The 21660-nt window shown below is 43.2% G+C and overlaps 1 protein-coding gene across 2 annotated transcripts in view; it reads left to right on the forward strand.

The window, feature by feature from the left end:
• Positions 1-240: 240 nt before the first annotated feature.
• Positions 241-21660, forward strand: part of itsn1 (intersectin 1 (SH3 domain protein)) — a 116095-nt gene continuing 94675 nt past the window's right edge. For both annotated transcript variants that reach the window (XM_023963057.2, XM_023963058.2), the window contains exons 1-4: positions 241-415; positions 7678-7737; positions 20887-20979; positions 21120-21183. In XM_023963057.2, the coding sequence (XP_023818825.1) occupies positions 7710-7737; positions 20887-20979; positions 21120-21183 (185 nt within the window). In that variant the 5' untranslated portion in view covers positions 241-415; positions 7678-7709. The remainder of the gene's footprint in view (positions 416-7677; positions 7738-20886; positions 20980-21119; positions 21184-21660) is intronic.

Below are 21660 nucleotides of genomic sequence, written 5' to 3' on the forward strand. Positions count from 1 at the left end.
TTGTAAATAATTATATACTGTCGTTTATAATAAACTAAGGAAAGCAGCAAAACAACCTAAAGAGCTGCTTGGGAGCCGAAAGAGTCGCCTCTTTCTAGCGAACTGAGCCAAAAGAGCCGGTTCTTTATTGCTATCCTGAAGACAGCATCAAACAGAGGCGTTCACTGTGCTGTAATCAGTTTATCTCCACTACCGCGATGTTTTACATCCATAGTCCATCAAATCTCGCGAGATCCATCTGGCCTTAACCCATTTTCCAGTTGTCGCTGTGTCTGTTGGTATCCCGATCCACTAGGAGTCACAAAAAGGATTTTCAAGACGAGCTGCCGCCGTTTTGGATAATATACCATTTTCAGTCGGCTATATGAACACGGAATGAGTACATTTATCCTGTGAATGACAATGAAACTATGAGGTAAGAGAAGTGAAAGACCGAGCGGATTTAGTAGCTGACGTTAGCTCAAGACTGGTTAGCTCGTCTTACTAGCTGTCCGGGAAGGGCAGGTTTGGGTCATTTCAAAAAGATTTATTGAGTAAAAGCGAGATGTGACTTTTGTGCTCTCTGAAACAGTAATGTCTTTGAGCGTGTGGCCGTTAAGGAGCCAGCGGAAAGTGGACGATGGTACATTTTAATAATCCGTCTCTTGGAGTTAGCCTGCTGAACGCTATAAATCACAGCCTCGGGACTCCATAGGTAAGATGACGCTCACGTCCACCCTCCGTAGTCACTCGCACTCGGGTGGTCTTGAGGCGGAAAGGAGATTGATGGACTGGGCTAGCCATAGCGCGATACAGACCGGAAGGGCCCCCTGGCGTGGAGTGTTTCTGCTAATCCTAGCATGTGTAAGTGTTGGTTAAGCTAGCCGGTGCTCCTCTCACCATCTCTTTACGTGCTACAGTGCTCGGGCTTTTTCTGAGGTCATTCTGGGAGGACAAGAGGCCCCTTGTCATCCGGAAATCCAGCTGAAACTTTCAGGAAGTGAGATTCATCTTTCCTGTTCCTGTAAAGACAGCAGCTCCTCATTTCGTAACTCATAAAGATCAGTGATGGCCGGTTACCATGGTTACATAGATGCTGACCAGTTCTGATGTATTTAGGATTGCAGAGAAGACCTATCCTCACAGATGTTAAATTTTCTTCTTTTTTTTGTCAGATGTAAAGGAGTACAACGCTGGATTTTTGCAGAAAATGTCCAGCTAGAATAGATAAGATAAGATAAGATAAGATAAGATAAGATAAGATAAGATAAGATAGGACTTTATTGATTCCTGAAGGGAAATTTAGTTACAGCTGCCAAACAAGAAATATAAGAGTTGGGAAAACAAATAGCAAGAGAAAAAGACAAAAGTAGTGGTGAAAAATGGTGGTAAAAGTACACGTCATAAATAAATAAGTAAATACAGCAGCAATTTAAGCAGTCCTATACCATGTTATTGTACAGTCTACTGCTGTTGGGACAAAGGATGTTTGTCTGTTGTTGTGAATTCGGGGTATACAAATAAAATTGAATTGAATTGAAAAGGATCTCCTGTATTGTTCCTTTTTGCACTGAGGTTGCAGCAGTCTGCGGCTGAATGAGCTACTCATGGTCCTCACCGTCTCATACAGAGGGTGAGAGGGGTTGTTCTGGATGCTGGGCAGCTTGGGCAGCATCCTCCTCTCACCTACAGAGTTCACTGAGTCCAGGGGACACCCAGGGACAGAGTTAGCCTTCTCGATCAGCTTGTCCAGTTTCTTCTTGTCCCTGTCTGTAATTCCACCACTCCAGCAGACCACTGCTTAGAAAGTTGCTGATGCAACCACAGTTTAAAAGAAGGTCCTGAGTAGTGGCCTACACACACCAAAGGACCTCAGTCATGGGGGGCCATCAGTTTATCTCCCTTTCTGCCCATTACCAGCCAATGATGCAGAGGTATTCCTTGCAGCATGAGATGGTGCTTTGTCATGCAAGAAGAGGATTCTGTTACAGAACGCAAGGTGACTCTAACACCTCCTTGCTGGCGTTGCAGCCTTGTTGGGACATGGTGGCCATCCACCCACTACTTCATCCATCTGGACCATCCAGGGTTGTATGTCATCATCAGTAAACAAGACTGTTTGAAAATAAGTCTTCACGTATGTCTGGACCAACTGCAGCTGTTTCTGCTTGCGAGTGTTGTTTAGGGGAGGGGCAAATAGAAGGTTCACGTCAGGGGTGGGCAAACTACGTTCCGCGGCCTGGATCCGGCCCGCCTCCATGTTTGGTCCGGCCCACTGAACAATATCAGAGACCCATGTTTTTTATTTTTATCTGGCAACACGATCAAGACGTGACATTTTCTTCCCTCCTTCTGCAGTCTGTGCTCCAACCTGAAATCCTCTCTGAATCTCCGTCAAACAGAACAGAAGACAGTCTTCCCTTTCTACGTCACAGTTCATCTTTCCCGGTATAATGGTGTTTTAGCAGCTCTCCTAATCAGATGTATTTGTCTGGCAGAAACCTTTCTCATTCTGCCTTTATCTCCATCAACCTGTGTGTATGGAGTTCAGTCTCAATAATCAGAAATGCACACAAACTGTTTCACAAATACAAACGCTCTGATTAACAAATAAACATTTATGCAAACATTTAATATAAATTCACAAATCCATGTGAAGCGTTTCACAAAACACACAAACTGTTCCACAAACATAAATTTGAGGAACAATTGTAATATAAACTCACAGATCATACGATTTACAGAATGTGCATTTACAAATCACCTCTCATTTGTGAATCTCTATTTGTGAGAGAAATGCATATGGTGAATATTGAAACTCATCTAATGTGCCTGGTCAAAAAATGTCATCATTGGCTAATGAATCTGTCAATCAAATTCATCAGCCAACCAGGCGTTTTCACTTTCAGCCAATCATATGAATCTGTGTATCATTCCTTCATCTGTTTTTCAAACTAAAACCAACAATGAAAAAAACAAAAAGACTGCTTTTTAACTGTTGGGGGGAAAACAGATAAACTATTAATGGATTGTATTTTTATTTTCACATGTATATGGAATTTTTTTACAGTCACCTGGAATTTGTTTTTGTGGATGTGTGAACTGGATCAAGGGTGGCAAAGCTAAGTGAGTTTGGTTAAGTTAGAAAGATATTCACTGATTTCCAGCCTCAATAACTCTTCTGATAAACATTCAAATGTGTCAGCAAGTATCTCAATCTTTTTGTATTAACACAGAGAGTGAACTACAAATGTATTTAAAAAGAAACATTTTTTTTTTTTTTGCCTTTTAATGAGAAGTGCTCTCTTCCAGCTGTAAATGGAGACACGGCAGCGATATCAGGGCTCCAGACTAACTTTTTTCACTAGGAGCACAGTGGCCCCCAACTGAAAATTTTAGGGGCACAACCAGAAAATTTAGGGGCGCATACCGTAAATCAACATTCTAACCAAATCTACTAATTTCCACTGTATTACTAATAAATACTTTAATAATAGATGCAGAAATTACAATGTGCTGTTTCAAATTCAGTGTCACATTTTAATCTGCACTTTTGAAGATGCAACAACAAGGTAAACTGACAGAAGAAGGTAAACTGTAAAAGAACGGGCGATGTTCACTGGATATCAGAACAATCGATACAGATACCTGAGATCAGAGAAAAGCTCAAAAACGGATGGAAATTTATCTTGGTGACACCAAATAAGTGCAGCCAAGAAGCACAATAAGCGTGTTTGAGATCACCCAGGTGGACGCAACGCTGTTCAGATCACCTGGGGCCTGTTTCAGAAAGGAGGTTCAACCAACTCTGAGGTTAAACTTGAACTCTGAGTTGGTCAATCGGGAGATTAACAACTCTGAGTTTTCTGTTTCAGAGAAGCTGATCCGAGTTAGGTCAATCAACTCTGAGTGGACTGATTCAGAGTTAAGCGTGCGCACCGCGACTATAAGAAGCCATTATCAATGGAGCGCAGATATTACGAGTCACCATGGCAACCGTGGAAAAAAAAGAGGTCTGCGTATTTTTCGCCAGCTGAACTTGACGTGCTGCTGCAGAGTTACAGTGAATATGAGCACATATTCCAGAAGAAAAGCAACACCGCTGCATCTGCAAAACAGAGACAGTTAGCGTGGGAAAACATAGCTGCTCAAGTTAATGCGCAAGTTTGCATTTAAATCATTGTTATAAAATATTGACTGTAATAACTTTTTAAATAGCGTAAGGTGTAAAATAAAAAATGGCGATATTTAGGTGTACTTTTGAAGTGTTATTCCTGGTGTAATTGCATGAAATGCTGCATAGTGTACAGAACCAATCTGGGGGAAAAATGCATTTAATGTTGATAATGTTTAAAGGACTTTTTTGTTAACCTCCCCCCCCTAATACATGCAATTGTGTTTTTAAAAGTGAACTTTTGTCTACTGTTGAACCTTTCGCTGCGCGAAGACTTCTCCTTTCTTTTCTCTCGTCTTTCCGACCGTGGTCAGAAGCGCAGGGGAGATTTCCTTCAGGGCCGAAGGGAATTCTCCTTCGGGGTTCACTTCCCGTTGGAAACCCTCAACCTCCAGAGCGGATTAAGAACGACTCCAAAACAGTTATTCTGGGAATGACACCTTCTCTTTATTTAACTAAGTGCTCCGTCCTCCGAACACACAATATATACCACGCACACACCTCCGCTCCGTGCTCACCCCCCCCCCCCCATCTGCACCTGCACTCGCACACCGCTCAGCACACACACGCTGCAACACTACCCTTGTATTGATCAAGTGGTATAGGTTTATATGGGATTAAGAAAGTAAGCAGTGCTAGCAAATTGTGTTTCCAAAAAGTAATTGTTACATTAATCTAATTCAATGTCCCTGATTTCATTTCCATGTAGATGCAATCCTGCAGGAATTAAAAGAACATGGCAGCAGCTAAAAATGAAGTATAAAAACACAATTCAATCAGGTCAAATTTGAGCATGTCATGGATGTTGGGGCGGCCGTGGTGCAGCGGTAGGGCGGTCGTCCCATGATCGTAAGGTTGCAGGTTCGATTCCCGCCTTGCACGCCCATGAGTCGAAGTGTCCTTGGGCAAGACACTGAACCCCACCTTGCCTCTGGTGGTAGGCGGGCGCCTGTGTTTGGCAGCGGAGCGACCACCAGTGTGTGACTGTGTGTGTGAATGTGTGTGTGACTGGGTGAATGGGTCTGTGACTGTAAAGCGCTTTGTCCTTGTAGGAAGAAAGGCGCTATATAAGTATACGCCATTTACGCCATGTAGGCTTTGTTGACAATATTTGACATATGAAACATCTACATAGCAATACATATCTAATGTTGTTTTCATTGTATATATGTAATTGACTGCAACGAAAAACGGTAAAACTCAAACAAAAACGTATGGAGCAATGACAAAATATTGAGTCTTCTCAAAATCCTCGTACGAGGTAAATATAATTCTCTACGAATTAATGCAGCCTCCTTGTCTATTGGGTCCTCCAAAAAAGAACAAGCCATTCTTGTTACTTAGACCGTCTCTGTGTGACGGAAATTTGGGCAATGAAGGTTAAAGCGAAAAATACCGCTTCGTCTTTAAAAACTGGAGGGGACCGGCAGAAACCTTGAGTTTAGTGAATAAAACCTGCTCCCCACCAGGTTAGTTTCACAGCGTAAGTAACCATGGACACTGACTCCGAGTATAAGTTACCTCTCTTTCAGAAACGGGTTTGACTTACTCTGCTTTCTCTGGTTTAACAAACCTCCCATTCTGAAACAGAAAACCCAGGGTTTCCCTGATTTCAGGGTTAATGCACTCAGAGTTTACACTTAACCTCCTTTCTGAAACAGGCCCCTGGTGTGTGACATATATTTTTGTTTTTGCTCCAACATCACCTGTCAATCATCACAAAATATCAGGAGAAAGGGGTGGGGGCAGCAAGGCCCCAACCTACCGAATGCAGCTGGAAATTTAGTACTAAACTGACTGAAAGCTGCCCTATGACTACAAAACAATGCATTATGGGACATGTGTCCTGATGGTTTTTGTAGTTAAGTGAGAAATTGAAACAATTTAAAATACCAATTGATTAAAAATAGGCTACATCCATTACAAAACATTCAAATAAATATAAAATATATAATAACACAGATCATACTAAGGGGGAGAGGAATATTAAAACTAAATTGAACTAAACTGAACTCCAACTTCCTGTTCTCCTTCAGTCTCGCTGCAGATTCGCAATCACCCCCCCCCCCCCCGGCCTGGTCTCCCCAATGATCCAGGCGAGTCGCTGGTTCATCTCAAACATTTCTATCGTTGCATTTTCACCACGTGTTTTAAGTGCGTCTCGGACTAAACCGTGTTGTTGCTCACACGTGTTTAAAGTTCAAGCCCCGTTAGCTGTCACGTATGTAGGTGTGGGACATTTATTCTCCTCAGCTGACCCGACTCCCGCGGGAGCGGTGTGCTGCTGTAACAGCCGTGCATAAACCGTTTGGTTGGGGGGATGCGACGCCGCGCGCTTAACCGTAACCCCCGTAACCTCCGGGTCTGTGCGGCCCAGAGAAAAGTTCAGCACGGACTGCATGCATTTAGAAAATTACGAGCGAATAGATACGTTCTAAAAAGGAAAGGAAGGAACTCCTTCATGTGGTCTGGGGAAGGGGCTGTCAGGTTTCCGGCCTTTAAGCCCTGTCATTGTCACGCCCCCCAAGAGTCATATACCCCACTGTGATTGGTTGGTTTGTCAGCTCCGCACACGACAATGAAAAGGCAGAGGTGTCGGAGAAGAAACTGGCAGGACGCATTAAAATTAAACTTTCATTTCAAGGTGGGGGCCACAAATAGCCCGCGGGCCGCGAGTTTGAGACCCCTGCTGTAGACTCTGGCACTGGTACACTAGCCGCAGGTCGGAAGAACGAATCAATGGTTCGCTTGCTCTTAGCTCAGACGCACATATCAGGTTGTGATATTTGTCTCCGTTTCCTTCCCACAGATGTTTACGCGCGCTCGATTATCTCTAGGCCCCTCCCCCTACACGCATTTTAGCCACTTACGCGAGTGTGTGCTCTCGTCTCATGAGTATGTGTGCGGGTTTGTGTGTGTGTTTGCGTGCGTGTGCGCTCGCGTCTCATTGATTATTTCATTGATCATTGACTTGCCCCTTCCACGTTTAATGTATAAAAACTATGGTGGGTGGGGGAGGCAAATTTACTGGTCGCACATGTGCGACTGGATGTAAAATTCAGTCGCACACTCTCAAATTTTGGTCGCAAAATGCGACTAAATGGTCGCAGTGTGCGAGCCCTGGATATACATGAAGATACTCTCCAGTAGATTATTTCACAGTAAAATATTTATTTACAAGTGAAAATTTGAACAACAATTATTGCCAATGAACATAGCATAAACATTAGGTATTAAATTCATTTTGTTTAAAAAATTTTTTGTGAAAATCATCTCTTTAAAAAGTCCATTTTGTTATGACAGGATTGAAAATGATACAGTGTCTATTATTAGACACCGATTGTGTACGGCATTACCTTAATACTGCAGAAGCCAAGGGAAAACCTTGTTAAAATCAAAAAGGTTTTACAGTAAAAATGTGAACATGAATGGACAGCTCTAATTTAATCTTATTTGAAACAAAACCCAGTTTGATATCTGACAAGATTTTGTACATGTTTGAAATGCTTTTCTGTCTTTTTCAGGTCTCCTATTGTGGCGAAAGACTGAGCGAAGTATGGCGCAGTTCCCAACCACATTCACAGGTTTGTGCACCATTGTATTTTGGGGCATGTATTTGTCTGTTAACATGGTTGTGTGTGTTTTTTCTTATGTTTGCGTCTGTTCCCGAGTGTGTCTGTGCATGTCTATATACACTGAATTATCATTTGTACTGGCTAACTTGCCTTGACTCACATATGAATTAAAGTTCAATTCTATTCCTAACCCATAGAGTTCAGTATGATGTGGATCCACCTTTTGCAGCTATTAGAGCTTCAACTCTTCTGGGAAGGCTGTCCACAAGGTTGAGGAGTGTTTTTATGGGAATTTTTCACCATTCTTCCAAAAGCAGATTGGCTAGGTCACACACTGATGTTGGTGGAGAAGGCCTGGCTCTCAGTCTCCGCTTAAATTCATCTCAAAGGTGTTCTACTGGGTTCGGGTCAGGACTCTGTGGAGGCCAGTCCAGTTCATCCATACCAGACTCTGTCCTCCATCTCTTTATGGACCTTCCTTTGTACTCTGGGTCTTCTTTCACGTCCTCACCTCTCTCCGTACCGTCATCATGCTGTTCTCTCCTAGATCCTCTTTACTGAAGTCACACAACAACACATTAAGGGCCGCTCTGTACATTTTGGAGAAAATGTAAGACTTTCACCTTATGGTTGTGAAAGTACTGTATATAGAAAATATGATAAAAGGCAAAAAGCCGCATGCAGCTCAAGAGCCGCCTGTTAACACCCCCTGCACTGAAAAATGAAAGTCCCGCCCCTCTGCCTCGCCGATAAGACATGCAAATTTCGGCCAATCAGATCAACCAGAAAGGTTCCTGCCCCACAAGTGACAAAAACGCCCCCTTAACACTGAGCGTAAAGATGAGCGCGCAAAAAGGAATTGACCGCGCAAGATCACTGCTCAGTTAGGATTGCGCCTGCGCGGTTATAAGGTTCAATCACTCAGTTCCTAAATATGCCCGCTTAGTTGTCTTTACGCCCTTTCAATTTATGGTAGATATGTAATTCAATAGTGCAGGCCTAGCTGAGAGAATACTTTTGGTAAGAAGTAGTGGGACAAGAAAAATATAAACATAAGTCAACACAGAAATCTGCTGTTTGATCATATCAGCTTGGAAAAAATGTCAGCCCAAAGTTCAAGTAACTTTGAAAGAATTCAGTCTCTCTGGTCTCCTGTGGTTGACTCCATGACTTACGGGGTGGGGGGCTTGGTCGTCGCTGCTCCTTGCCCTTCTGCCGTGGTTTGGGGTGGGGGTCGGGGTCTGCCTGGCGGGGGCGGTGGGGGCTCCGTTGGTCGGGGGGTCGGGTCCGGTGCCTGGGTGGGGCGGGCTGGGGCGCTGCGTGGTCCTCTGGCTTGGCTTGGGGGGGTGGTCCCTTTGCCTGTGCTGGGGGGGGTTGGCGGGGGGCCCTGCTCGGGGGGGGGCCCAGCGGCGCTGGATGGGCTGCCCATCTGCACCTGGGGCTGGGATCGGCCCTTCCCTGGCTCTGGGATGGGACGGGACAACCCTCTCGGGGCCCCCGGTCGCTCTGGGTGTCATCCGCTTCGGCTGCGGGGTCTGGGGTGGGGCGGGGTGGGGGGCTTGTCGGCCCTGTCCTGTGGGGGGGCGTTCTGGGGGGGAGGGGGGGCATTATTGGTACGGGGCGGGGGGGCTGACGGGTCGGGGTCTCCGCTGAGGCAATCGGTGGTTGCCTCGGCCGGTTGGCTGCCTCGGTCCCGTCAAGGCCTGACCAGAGCTCTTCTAGGGCCGGCGTTTGGGGGTGGGGGCCTGGGCTTGCTCCGGGGGGGCGACGCTTTCTGTCTCCCCTCTCTCTGTGTGGGGTGGGTGGGGCCGGGCCTGGGGTGTCGGCGCCTCCGGGGGTGGGGCCCCTGGGCTGGGTGGGCCTGGCCCTTTTGCTGGGGGGGGGGCTGGGGGACAGCTGTTTGACCACTGGGGGACAGTCTACCAGCTGTCCCCAACTTACCCCTTCCTCATATAGCCTCATATTAGGGTGAAGGGGTGGGGGGTCTAGCCTGCGATGCGCCTTGGGGGGGAGCTACTTGGCAGTGGCCCCCCTCCTATGGTTGCCATATGGAGTGGGCCCCCCCTCTTTCGGTTTAATTTGCACCTTAGACATGTAGGGTCCTTGGTAGGGGGGGTGCTTGGACATCACTGCCAGCAAGCAGCAGATGTCCTCTTAGCACCCTACCCGCCAATTTTGACCGCACCTTAGACATTTAGGGCCCCTTGGTGGGGAGGGTGAGGGGACATCACTGTGAGTAATCAGGAGATGTCCCCTTAGTACCCTACTCGCCAATTTTAACTGCACCTCCCTTAGTACACACACCCCTCCCCCTTCAATATATACATTCCAACATAAACACACATACATGCACACACACACCCTGTCAAACACACATACACGCACACACATTTTGCAAGGAAGGTGGGACCTGGGTCCATCTGTCCCCTACCCCTTCCCTGGTGGGGGGTGCGGGCCCCTTGGCGACGGCGGCCGTGTCCCCTGGGTGCCGTCTTCCTGGGCCCGGCGGTGCTCTCTCCGCACGGTGGGGGGGGTTCACATTACACCTGAGCCGGGGGTGTTCGTGTCCCTGGGGGGTGGGTCCTGGTCCTTGCCCCTGAGCGCTGGGCCCCGCCTAACTTCCAACAGTGGCCGAGCCTGGTCGGGCCATATTTACAACACCCATTGTGGGCCCCCTTTTTTTCCCCGGGGTTCCCCCCTCCTGGGCGGGGGCGGCGGCCCCCTGCCTTGCTCCTCCTTGGACCAACCGTGGGCCGGGCGGGTGGCTGCCTGGAGTGCGGAGCGGGTCTCCCTTGGGGGGTCCTGGCTCGTACCTGGGGTTGGGGCGGGGGGATGCCCGGAACTCCTGGGTGGTGGTGGGGTGCTCGTCTGGGGCTGTGGGCGTCCTTCTCCGGTGGGGCCCTGCGTTGTGCTCTCCCGGCGCGGCGGGGGGCTGCTTTCTTGGTTGGGCTGGGGCGGCGCTCTCTTTCCCTCCGCGCCTCCCTGCTCTCTGGCTCTGGGGGCCTCGCGGCAGTCCTGCTGGCCCTGGCCTGGGTGGCGGTCTTGGTCGCCCGGGGGGCGGTTGTTCCCTGTCTGTTCCCGTGTGGCGTTGGGGGGATTCCGGCTGCCGCTGCTGCTGCGGCGGGGGTCTGGGTGTGGGGGTGGCTGGGCGCTCCTCCTCCTTCTTTTCACATTCCACCATCCATTTTAGAAGAACATAAACACTCACCTGAGCACAGGTGTTAGCTCACCTTTGCACTAATAGTTTGCATGATTGAATGAATGAAAGATTTCACACTAGTTGGTTTAAAGGCATAAGTATGCGTTTGTGAACACTATCTATTTTGTGTACATGTTGACATGTGGACATTTTTGCAGCCAGCAGGTGTGTTGATAACATTTGAGTGTGTGTGGACAGGCCCCACCCTTTTTGTACTACATTTGAACCGTACCGTAATGATAAAGAACTAGTAAACCTGTCTGCTCTATGCTGCTTCATGGTCTTACCCCCCCCTCACTATCACCCCCCCCCCCCCTCTCTAACATCCCTCTCATGGCCTCAATTACAAAAGGGGTTTATTCAGTCATACCTTTGGTTTGTCTGAAGATTAATAACCCCTCTTATTAAAGTAAAATATGTCCAACACAAGAGGCCCTCAGCTCTCATCTGCCTGCCTAGCTGTTGGACAGGACAAGTTAAAAAAAAAAAAAAAAAAAAAGAAGTAGTGGGACAGTTTAATTGAAAAACTGAAAATTATGACAAAATTTTGGTCATGTATTTATGTATTTATATATGTTACATTTACCATTAAATATTAAGTTAGCAAGCTAATTTTTTTATTTAAAGTTAATTTTTATATACAATTGTGTGAATTTAGTTTAAAATCTACCGTCATTTCTGCACTAAAGAGCGCACCTGATTATAAGCCGCACCCATTACATTTTTAAAGGATAGAACATTTCATACATACATAAGCCACACCTGTCTAGAAGCCGCATGTGCCTACATTGATACGTGTTTTAGAATGAGGATATGTATGTGCTGAAACAACGCCGCATGTATAAGAAAGAGGAGCGAGAGCTGAAGGAGAGGAGAGCGGTGCGTGTAGGGCAAGAGGGAGAGCAGCAAAAGTGTGTTGGGGGTGTGTGTTTATGTTTGATATACGGAGTGAAGGAGAACTGTAATAAAAGAAGGTTTCCCCCAGAAGAACGGTGAATGATTTTTTATTAACCCACTCTGGAGGCTCTGAGGGTCCAAACGGGAAAGTGAACAACCAAAGGAAGATCCGCTGTCGGCCCTAGAGAGGACCTCCCCTTGCATTTTCTGAGCATGGTCATAAAGAAAAAAAGTAATGCAGGAAAGGTTCAACACATGATATATTTACGAAAGATGGCACACAGAAAGGTTTTCAAAATTTTAATGATATACCTGAGCTTTTCTTTCCAAACAGTGCCTAGATCAGAGTTCACAGTGGTGTCCAGGTGTTTAAAACACATAGTTTTAAATGCAAAAATATTGAAAAACAGATTGTACAAACACTTTATTAGCCTTTTCAGTTTGAGGTCGGTTTAAAGCACAGAAAGCATCATGAAGAAAGAGGAACAGATCTGAGATGCTGTAGTGGAGACGTTTAAAGCTGGATTTAGATACAGAAGGATTTCCAAAGCTTTAAACATCCTGAGGAGCACTGTGCAAATGATAATATTGAAATGGAAGGAGTGTCAGACCACTACTATCTACAAAGATCTGGCCGTTCGTCTAAACTTTCAGCTCAAACAAGGAGAAGACGGATCAGAGATGCAGCCAAGAGTCCATGATCACTCTGTCTGTGGTATGACTCGGCCGGGGTTGGAACCCACGACTTTCCAGTTACAGGGCGGACACTCTAACCACAAGGCCACTGAGCTGAAAGTGGTTTGATATCCTGGATCTTGTTATACATTTTAGATATGTTCCCCTTTGTATGAGGGTTTAAAGCAAGTAAGTCGTCCATGGTGTCAATGTGGCAAGCTTCTGATGGATCAAAGTCTTTATTAACAAAACTTCTGAGTTGGAGGAATCTGAAAAGGTGGGATCTGGGAATATTGTATTTTTCATGTAGTGATTCACAGGACATTAGATTTCTTTTGGAATAAAGGTCCTTCAAAAATACCAGCACATTTTTGTGCCACATCTGATTTGATTTGATTTGAAATGGTTTATTTCAAGCAATTAAGTAGAAATAATACACTAAAGCAATATAATCATCAGTTATACATTCATAAAGTAACTAATCAAATGTATGATAATTAGACATATTAATAAATATTGCTTGAAAGGGAGTGGAAGGAAGCAAACTTATATAATCCCAACCCGTTATACTATAACCATTTTATTACATGATTTATCAACATCCGGTTCCCAGTTTTTATCAGACAGAATTAAAAATCATAAGGTATCGATAAAGCACATTACAAAGATGAATTGCTTAATTATTATGTAAAAAATAACTATTTTAGAAATCAACATGACAAATGCAGATCAGTCATCTGAAATATATGCAGATTATGTTACTGATAAAAGTCATTCATATGATTAAAACATAATACTATATCAGTAAAGTAGACACAACACTGTTTCAGGAATTTTCGTAGCAAAATTTCATCAAGTATCAAAAGTTAAAAACGTGCAAAATTATGCTACATTAGGAAAGATTTTTGAATCAATTTATGAATTTTTGGAGCAAGTGAAGTAATATCATTAAAAGTCAATCAAATTAACAATTTTCAATAAGTGATTAATCATTTATTTTACTTTTTTTATATATATATTTTTATATATTAAAGTAATACTGTAAGGGAAAAAATAAAAGGGTCCATAATCTGTCGATTGTCCAAGGTTGGCATCTCTTCTTCTGCTGAATAACAGCTGATCTTCTGGGTTCAAAACAGAGTTAATAGTTCTCTTCGATATTATGTCTGCAGACATTAGATTCAGGTCCATATCCTTCTTCAGCTGATATCAGCGGCGCCTAAGAGTTGAGGTCAAGTTGTCTGCATGTCAGAGTTTTGGTGTTATTCAGGTGACGTCAGACGTATGGAGAAAGATAGGAATCCAGGTGTCATATTTCTTGAAATTATTTAGCTCTTTGATTTATTACTGCATGTTGTTTCAGACAACCGTAATCAAGCACTTCTCAAAGTCTTTCATGGTGTTAACAACCAGAACCTTAGACCGGTCCGGTGGACTGAGCGGTTGGACGTAAATCCTGCAGCCTTTAACCCAAGTGTTCTCAATCTGCTTCTGCTTCCTGAGAAGCCTGGCATGTTTGGAGATTTCAGCATTCCTTCTGGTCAGATGGTCGATCAGATAAACAGCAGATCCTCTGAGATTTTTGCGTTGATTCATCAGAGCTAGCTTGTGTTTGTGATTCACAAACCTGATGAGGATCGCTGGTTTATCCGTCTCCTTTCTCCTGGGGAGCAGGTGGCAGGTTTCGATGGTATTGAGATCCAGGGAAATCCCTTTAGATGTGAGAAATGAATGTATTTGCTGTTCCAGAGACTCTGCACCGCTCGCCGGTTCACTGCTAGCTACGCTAGCGCTAGCATTAGCAGTGCTAGCTCCTGCTGTCAGCTTCGCTTGAGTTTTGATTGGTACCCAGGGCTCCAGACTAACTTTTTTCACTAGGAGCACAGTGGCCCCTAACTGAAAATTTTAGGGGCACAACTAGAAAATTTAGGGGCGCATACCGTAAATCAAAATTCTAACCAAATCTTCTAATTTCCACTGTATTACTAATAAATACTTTAATAATAGATGCAGAAATTACAATGTGCTGTTTCAAATTCAGTGTCACATTTTAATCTGCACTTTTGAAGATGCACCAAGAAGGTAAACTGACAAAAGCATCGCTGTCATGACAGTACAAATAGTTAAGAAAACTGATGGAAATTTATCTTTGTGACACCAAATAGGTGCAGCCAAGATGCACAATAAGCGTGTTTGAAATCACCCAGGTGGATTCAACGCTGCGCAGATCACCTGGTGTGTGACATATATTTTTGTTTTTGCTCCAACATTAACTGTCAATCATCACAAAAATTTCAGGAGAAAGGGGTGGGAGCAAGGGGCAAACCTACCCGGACACAGCTGGAAACTGAACTGACTGAAAGCTGCCCTACAGACTACAAAACAATGCATTATGGGAGATGTGTCCTGATGGTTTTTGTAGTGGAGGGATTAATCAAAATAATTTAAAATACCAATTCATTAAAAAAGGCTACATACATTACAAAACCTTAAATAATCATAAAATATATAATAACACAGATCATACTAAGGTGGAGAAGAATATTAAAACTAAACTGAATGTTAAGGACAACTCCATTTCCAGGCGAGGTGCTGGTTCATTTAAAAAACGTCTATCGTTGCATTTTCCACACGTATTTTCAGTGTGTCTAAAACTAATGTTGTTTTTGCTCGAGCGTGTTTAAAGTTCAAGCCCCGTTAGCTGTCACGCATGTACGTGTGGGACATTTATTCTCCTCAGCTGACCCGACTCCCGCGGGAGCGGTGTGCTGCCGTAACCCGTTTGATGCGCCGCCGTAACCGTAACCAAAACCTAAACCTTCCTCCGGGTCTGTGCGGCCCAGAGAAAAGTTCAGCACGGACTGTATGTATTTAGAAAATTACGAGCGAAAAGATACGTTCTAAAGGAAAGTAAGGAACTCCTTCATGTGGTCCGGGGAGGGCGCTGTCAGGTGTCCTGCTTTCAAACCCTGTCATTGTCACGCCCCCAAGAATCATATACCCCACTGTGATTGGTTGGTCAGCTCTAGGCCCCTCCCCCTACACGCATTTTAGCCACTCACAGTGGCTTTCCCTATTCTTCTCACACGCAGTGGCCGCCTCACACACAGGCATCACGCGAGTGTGTGCTCGCGTTTCATGAGTATGTGCGCTAGTGTGTGTGTCTGCCTGCGTGCGTGTGCGTTTGCGTCTCATTGATTATTTCATTGATCATTGACGTGCCCCTTCCACGTTTAATGTATAAAAAAATACGAAGGGTGGGGGAGGCAAATTTACTGGTCGCACATGTGCGACTGGATGTAAAATTCAGTCGCACACTCTCAAATTTTGGTCGCAAAATGCGACCAATTGCTCGCAGTCTGGAGCCCTGGTACCCCAGTGAGAATGACATTATTCATCCTTACTTGTTGTTCCTCATCGTCCAGTGTTTTCTCCAGAATGTCGACCCGGTTTTCTCGTTGCTCGTTTTGAGCCCGAAATCTTCGGAACTCTTCCATCATTTCCCAAAGTGGCGTTAGCTTAGCGGACACTTGGTCCATAAAGCTTTTCATCGTAGCTTGAATATCATCAAGAGTTTTTTTGAGGTCTTCGTATTCCTGGGTTTTCTTAGGGGCCATGGTCAGCTCTCTTTATTGGAGAAAATCAACTTTTTAAGTAATTTGAAGATAGTTGTATCCGCAGAGAGACACGCCACGCGCCCTGCCCGTAACCCGTAACCGGAATCTTTTGATCTGTAATGCACAATCGATTAGGGCTGCAGCTATCGATTCTTTTTGTAATCGATTAATCTAGCACTTAATCGATCGAGTAATCGGATAAAACTATTTGTGTGTGTTTTTGAACAACCAAAACAAATAATGTATAACAAAAATGATGTGGCTGTAAAATGAAAAAACATTAAGCTATTATTTCTCAACAGAGGTATTTATTTCCAAGTCCAAAAGTTTGGCTCCAAAAGTTAAGTGCCAAGTTGACATTGCCAACAATTATAGAACAATGTGTACATGTCACCCCCAGGTAGGCCTCTGTTGCCACACTGGTCCAAATGTCAGTTGTCAGGGCAACACACTCTGTTTGCTTTAGGACAGCTTTCAATTTATCTGTAATGTCTTTGTGTTTCTTCTCCATCAGTTGTGTGAAATATTATTCTTGATGGCAGGCTGTATTTAGAATTGAAAGTTGAGATCATGTGTCTAAATCCCTTGTCCTCCACCATGGACAGTGGCCTCATATCCGTCACAAGCATGTTCAAAATGCTCTCTGTAAAAATGGCGGCCTCTTGAACAGTGCATGACTGAGCTGGGCGAACAAAGCTGTCCATACTCCGTTGTGAAGAGCTGAGAGGGAGAAAAAGAGGAAAAGCAATTTAAGTTATGAATATGCACAACAGCTTTCATGCTGTATTCTAACCCTGATATCAAAGTAAACATGTGTTTTATGTAGATTTCTACACCTGCAGCATTTACCATTAGGCTGATTATAATGTTCTCCCCAAAAGTACGAGTCGATTTGGAGAAGCAGGCCGTGTTGGAAAAAATACACTTAACAGAATAGTTATATTAAACTTGTGTCTATTTCAGTTAAAGCTGTTATAAGTTATACATATTACATATACTATAAGTTATAGTATGCAAGTGAGTTATAAAGACATCTCATACGTGAATTTGTCCTTTATAATGTTATAATATAACCACTAGGCGGAGCTCTAAGCATAATCTATTCTGGTAGTTTAACGCTGAAGAAGAGCTGTAATGTTGCTGTTGAACACGCAGTAAATGCTGACGCACTTTTTGTTCCGAGCGTTTTAACTGAAAAATGAGTACTCCAAGTCTTTATTAAAAACCAACAGGCTGGGGAGTTACATTTTTTGTTGTTGTCTGTAACTATTTGGCAGACGTGACATACAAACAAGGTCTCGCAAAGACTGCAATACAATATTTGTCCCTCCATCACGTCCCGGTGTTTATAGTGAATGCATGCTGAAATTATTGTTGCGTGGCTACATAAAAGTTTAAGCATATGTGATGCATTGCTGCAATTGGTCTGACGTGTGTGTGCGTGCGTGCGTGCGTGTGTTTGTGTGAAGGGGTTCTTTTTTTAGGCTATACTCTCTTGCAATTGAACGTGATAGTTACGTTTACTACTTTAAAACGTCATCAGAGTTAAACATCATATCTAGTCAAACCGCATCACGACATCGCTACAAATGCAGTATGGGATCGAAATCAGCGAACATCAATAGGCTTAGACTACGTTAACTTACCTTGTTTCAGCGATGGTTGGTGAAACAGCATAGAGGGGATGTCTTCTGTTCAGATGCTGAATCATGGAAGATGTGCTGTTGTGGTATGCCAGCTCTATTTTGCAGTAGAGACACTGCACCTTTTTCTCTTCTTTATTAAGTGTGTAATGATCCCACACTTTAGACAATTTTTGCCGTTTTTTTATAGATCTATTCTCTGCCATCGCGCCAACTAAATTCAAAAGGTCCGTGTGAATAAACGGTCCGTGTGACACAATCAAATCCCTGCGCCGCGCGTATAGTGCGCGTCATAGGAATTTAACGAGGCTTGGAGGCAGAGTTTTTCCCTTCGAGGAATTTTTGTAATTGAGTAACTCGAGGAATCGTTTCAGCCCTACAATCGATATGAGATGGTGGGAAAAGGGGATTATTAACTATGAGAGAAAAAGAGAAAAGACGAGTAAAGCCAAAGTGCTTTCTAAACTGAAACCAGATTTTTAGGGAACGTTTTAAAACTGGATTAAGAATCTGGGGATGTAAAATTATAGGGATTGGGGAAGTCACAATTGAAACCAGACCAACTGCTGAAATGCTGTTCACCTCCATTTTAGCCCAAGCTGGACACTACCACCCCATGTGGAAATCCAATATGGTATCTTACTAATGTTTGCTGCCCAGTAGTAAGATATAAAGTTAGGTAAGCCTAGACCTTTGGCTGATCTTGGTATTTCGAGAAACATCTTTTTCATTCTTGGAACTTTTCTGCAAAAGTGTTTTTTAAAGATTGCCACAAGCCACCTGGGAGACACACCAAACATGTGGAAGAAGGTGCTCTGGTCAGATGAAACCAAAATTCAACTTTTTGGCAACAATGCAAAACATTATGTTTGGCGTGAAAGCAACACAGCTAATCACCCTGAACACACCATCCCCACTGTCAAACATGGTGGTGGCAGCGTCATGGTTTGGCCCTGCTTTTTTTCAGCAGGGACAGCGAGGGTGGTTAGAATTGATGGGAAGATGGATGGAGCCAAATACAGGAGCATTCTGGAAGAAAACTAGATGGAGTCTGCAAAAGACCTGAGACTGGGATGGAGATTTGTCCTCCAACAAGACAATGATCCAAAACATAAAGAAAATCTACAACGGATGGTTCACAGATATCCAACTGTTAGAATGGCCAAGTCAAAGTCCAGACCTGAATCCATCGAGAAGCTGTGGAAAGAACTGAAAACTGCTGTTCACAAACGCCCTCCATCCAACCTCATTGACCTCCAGCTGTTTTCAAGGAGGAATGGCAAAAGTTCAGTCTCACGATGTGCAAAACTGATAGAGACAAACCCCAAGAGACTTACAGCTGGAATCACAGCAAAAGGTGGCGCTAAAGAGTATCAACTTAAAGGGGCTGAAACATTTTGCACGTCCAATTTTTCAGTTTTTTATTTGTTAAAAAAGTAAAAGAAGTCCAATAAAATTTGTTCTACTACATGATTGGGTCCCACTTGTTGATTCTTCACAAGAATTTACAGCAAAGGTTAAAACGTTCAAGGGGCCGAATACTTTCACAAGGCACTGTACCTGTGACCCCGTGACAAATTTTTGACAGTGAGTTAACAAGACAAATTTTGTATTCAAGACAAAGACAAATCATATTCACAACAGACATGTTAAACGTAAAACTAAATGCTGTATTCATGATTCTTCTGCAAAGTTCTGCTCAAAGAATTAATTTGTGCAGAACTTTGTCTTGAGTACATTTTGTATTGACAGATTCCTTACGCCACATATTTTTGGCAATATTTTGAGTTGCCTTAGAGTAGTGTTTTTCAACCTTTTTTGAGCCAAAGTACACTTTTTCATTGACAAAAATCTCATGGCCCACCAGCAACCAAAAAGGTAAAAAAAGTCTGTCTGTCTGTATTGATTTACAGTCCCTCCACCATCTCACGTGCGGTTTTTGTAATAATTGAGGGACAAAACATTCAAAGTTGCAGCTGTCTTTCCTAGAAGTTGCAATAGTTCGTAATGATCATTTTAAACTAAATTAGTTAGAAATGTACCCAGGAAGTTACTTTTCCCTCCAGTTAATTAAAGTGCAGTTCTATGTAACCTCAAAAACAAACAAATGAAATGAAATTCTTTCTAAACGGTAATTTCGTTTTTAAATAGGTCTATTTTTTTATGATTGTGCAAGAGCAACTGTAATTTTTGAACAAATAGGCCTATAATCACAGAATAGTTGATGATTTTAGACAAAAAAGACCAACATCATGTTTATAAGTTTAATTTTAACAACACAAAAACGAGAACAAGCTAAAGTTTTATTAGTTTTTCTTTCGTCTAAATCAGAAATGTGACTTTAACAAAAATGTTGTATTTATTTTTGGTGATTAAATTGTTTCCTTTGAGTCCTTTGTGTCTGTTGGTCACTTCACCTGAATCTTGTTTCTTTGACTTTGTTGTACTTTATTTAAACTTTAGTTCAGGTTTTTCAAACGAGATTAAAGTTTGAAATTGAATTTGTCTTTTAATCCAGGCATTATTAGAAAACAGCTGTTCCTTTTCTAAAGATGACTTGGACCAAACACTGGAATATCTGACTGTTAATGATTCCTTTGTTCTAACTTGAAGGAAAGCTTAACTGTCAGAACAGACCTTTGCATTTTTTGTGCTTCATGCACCTTGCAAATTGTATTATTGGTTTTAGTTGTAATATAAATATTTATTGTATCATTATCCAGTTAGTTATGTTGTTTCTGTTGTGGAAGGTAGGGGTGGGCCATACTAGGAATTTGGGTATCCATGTGATACCAAGTAATTACATGGCTAAATCGATATCGATAGTTTTTCCTTGAAATTTTGTGATTTTAGAAAAGTTTTGGAAATAAAATTTTAAATTAGTAAAACACACGACAGAGAATTCGATGCTGTGCTTTTTCAGTTGACGGAGGAAAGTCACTGATGGAAGAAGAACGCTAAGTGTTTATCTAAAAATAGAGAGGAAATATATCAAAGTCACTTTGTTTATAAGTTATTCATTCCACACATGAAAGTATTATGTCTCAGTTTAAAATGTTTGACGAGTTTTTTGTTGATGGTTCATTCATGTGTGTGAAAATGAATGTGCTTCTGTTATTTGCATCAGGACCAGATGTGTTCACAATCTCCGTGGATGAGAGAGCCAAACATGACCAGCAGTTCCACGGCCTCTCCCCCTCTGCTGGGGGCTTCATCACAGGTGACACTCTAATCCTCTATCATCCTGTACGGATGCTCGGGGTAAAACATGAAGTGGGAGTTTTTGCCCTGAGCATCCACACAGCGACTTTATTTGACTGTTTTTTTTCAATATTGTCTCCTCCTCTCTGTTTCTGTCAGGTGATCAAGCTAGGAACTTTTTCCTTCAATCAGGGTTATCACCCCCAATTTTGGCCCAGATATGGTAAGTTGAGCTCACAGAGAAAAGCAGCCCAATGGCTTCACTTTTAGACTCAGGTCGTTGCTCAGGAGAAAACTTGTTGGTGTCTGGCTGCCCTAAAGCTGGCTCATTGTATACAAAGAGGCAGACACTTTCTGTCACGCTCAATTGCCAGAGACAGAAGAAAGCTATGTTTTCTTTTTGAGAGCTTTACTTTATGATCTTCACTCTAGAACAGGAGTGTCAAACTCATTTTAACCGAGGGCCACATCAGCATAATGGTTGTCCTCAAAGGGCCAGATATAATATATACCTCAAACTAAATGTAATGAAAAATAACTGTAACTACTCCTCAATGTTAAATAACTCATTTATTCATTGATTTATTCTAACTTTTTAAAGTGACAATTACAGTTGCGTAGAAAACGTATGTTTTCTTGTTACTCAGCATAAATCCTTTCCATTTGATTCTGTCAGGATAGGTTATGTGGACAGTGTTTA

This window comes from Oryzias latipes, chromosome 15, assembly GCF_053564925.1.
Source record: "Oryzias latipes strain Hd-rR chromosome 15, Olatipes_Hd-rR_3.1".
Taxonomy (NCBI): Eukaryota; Metazoa; Chordata; class Actinopteri; order Beloniformes; family Adrianichthyidae; genus Oryzias; species Oryzias latipes.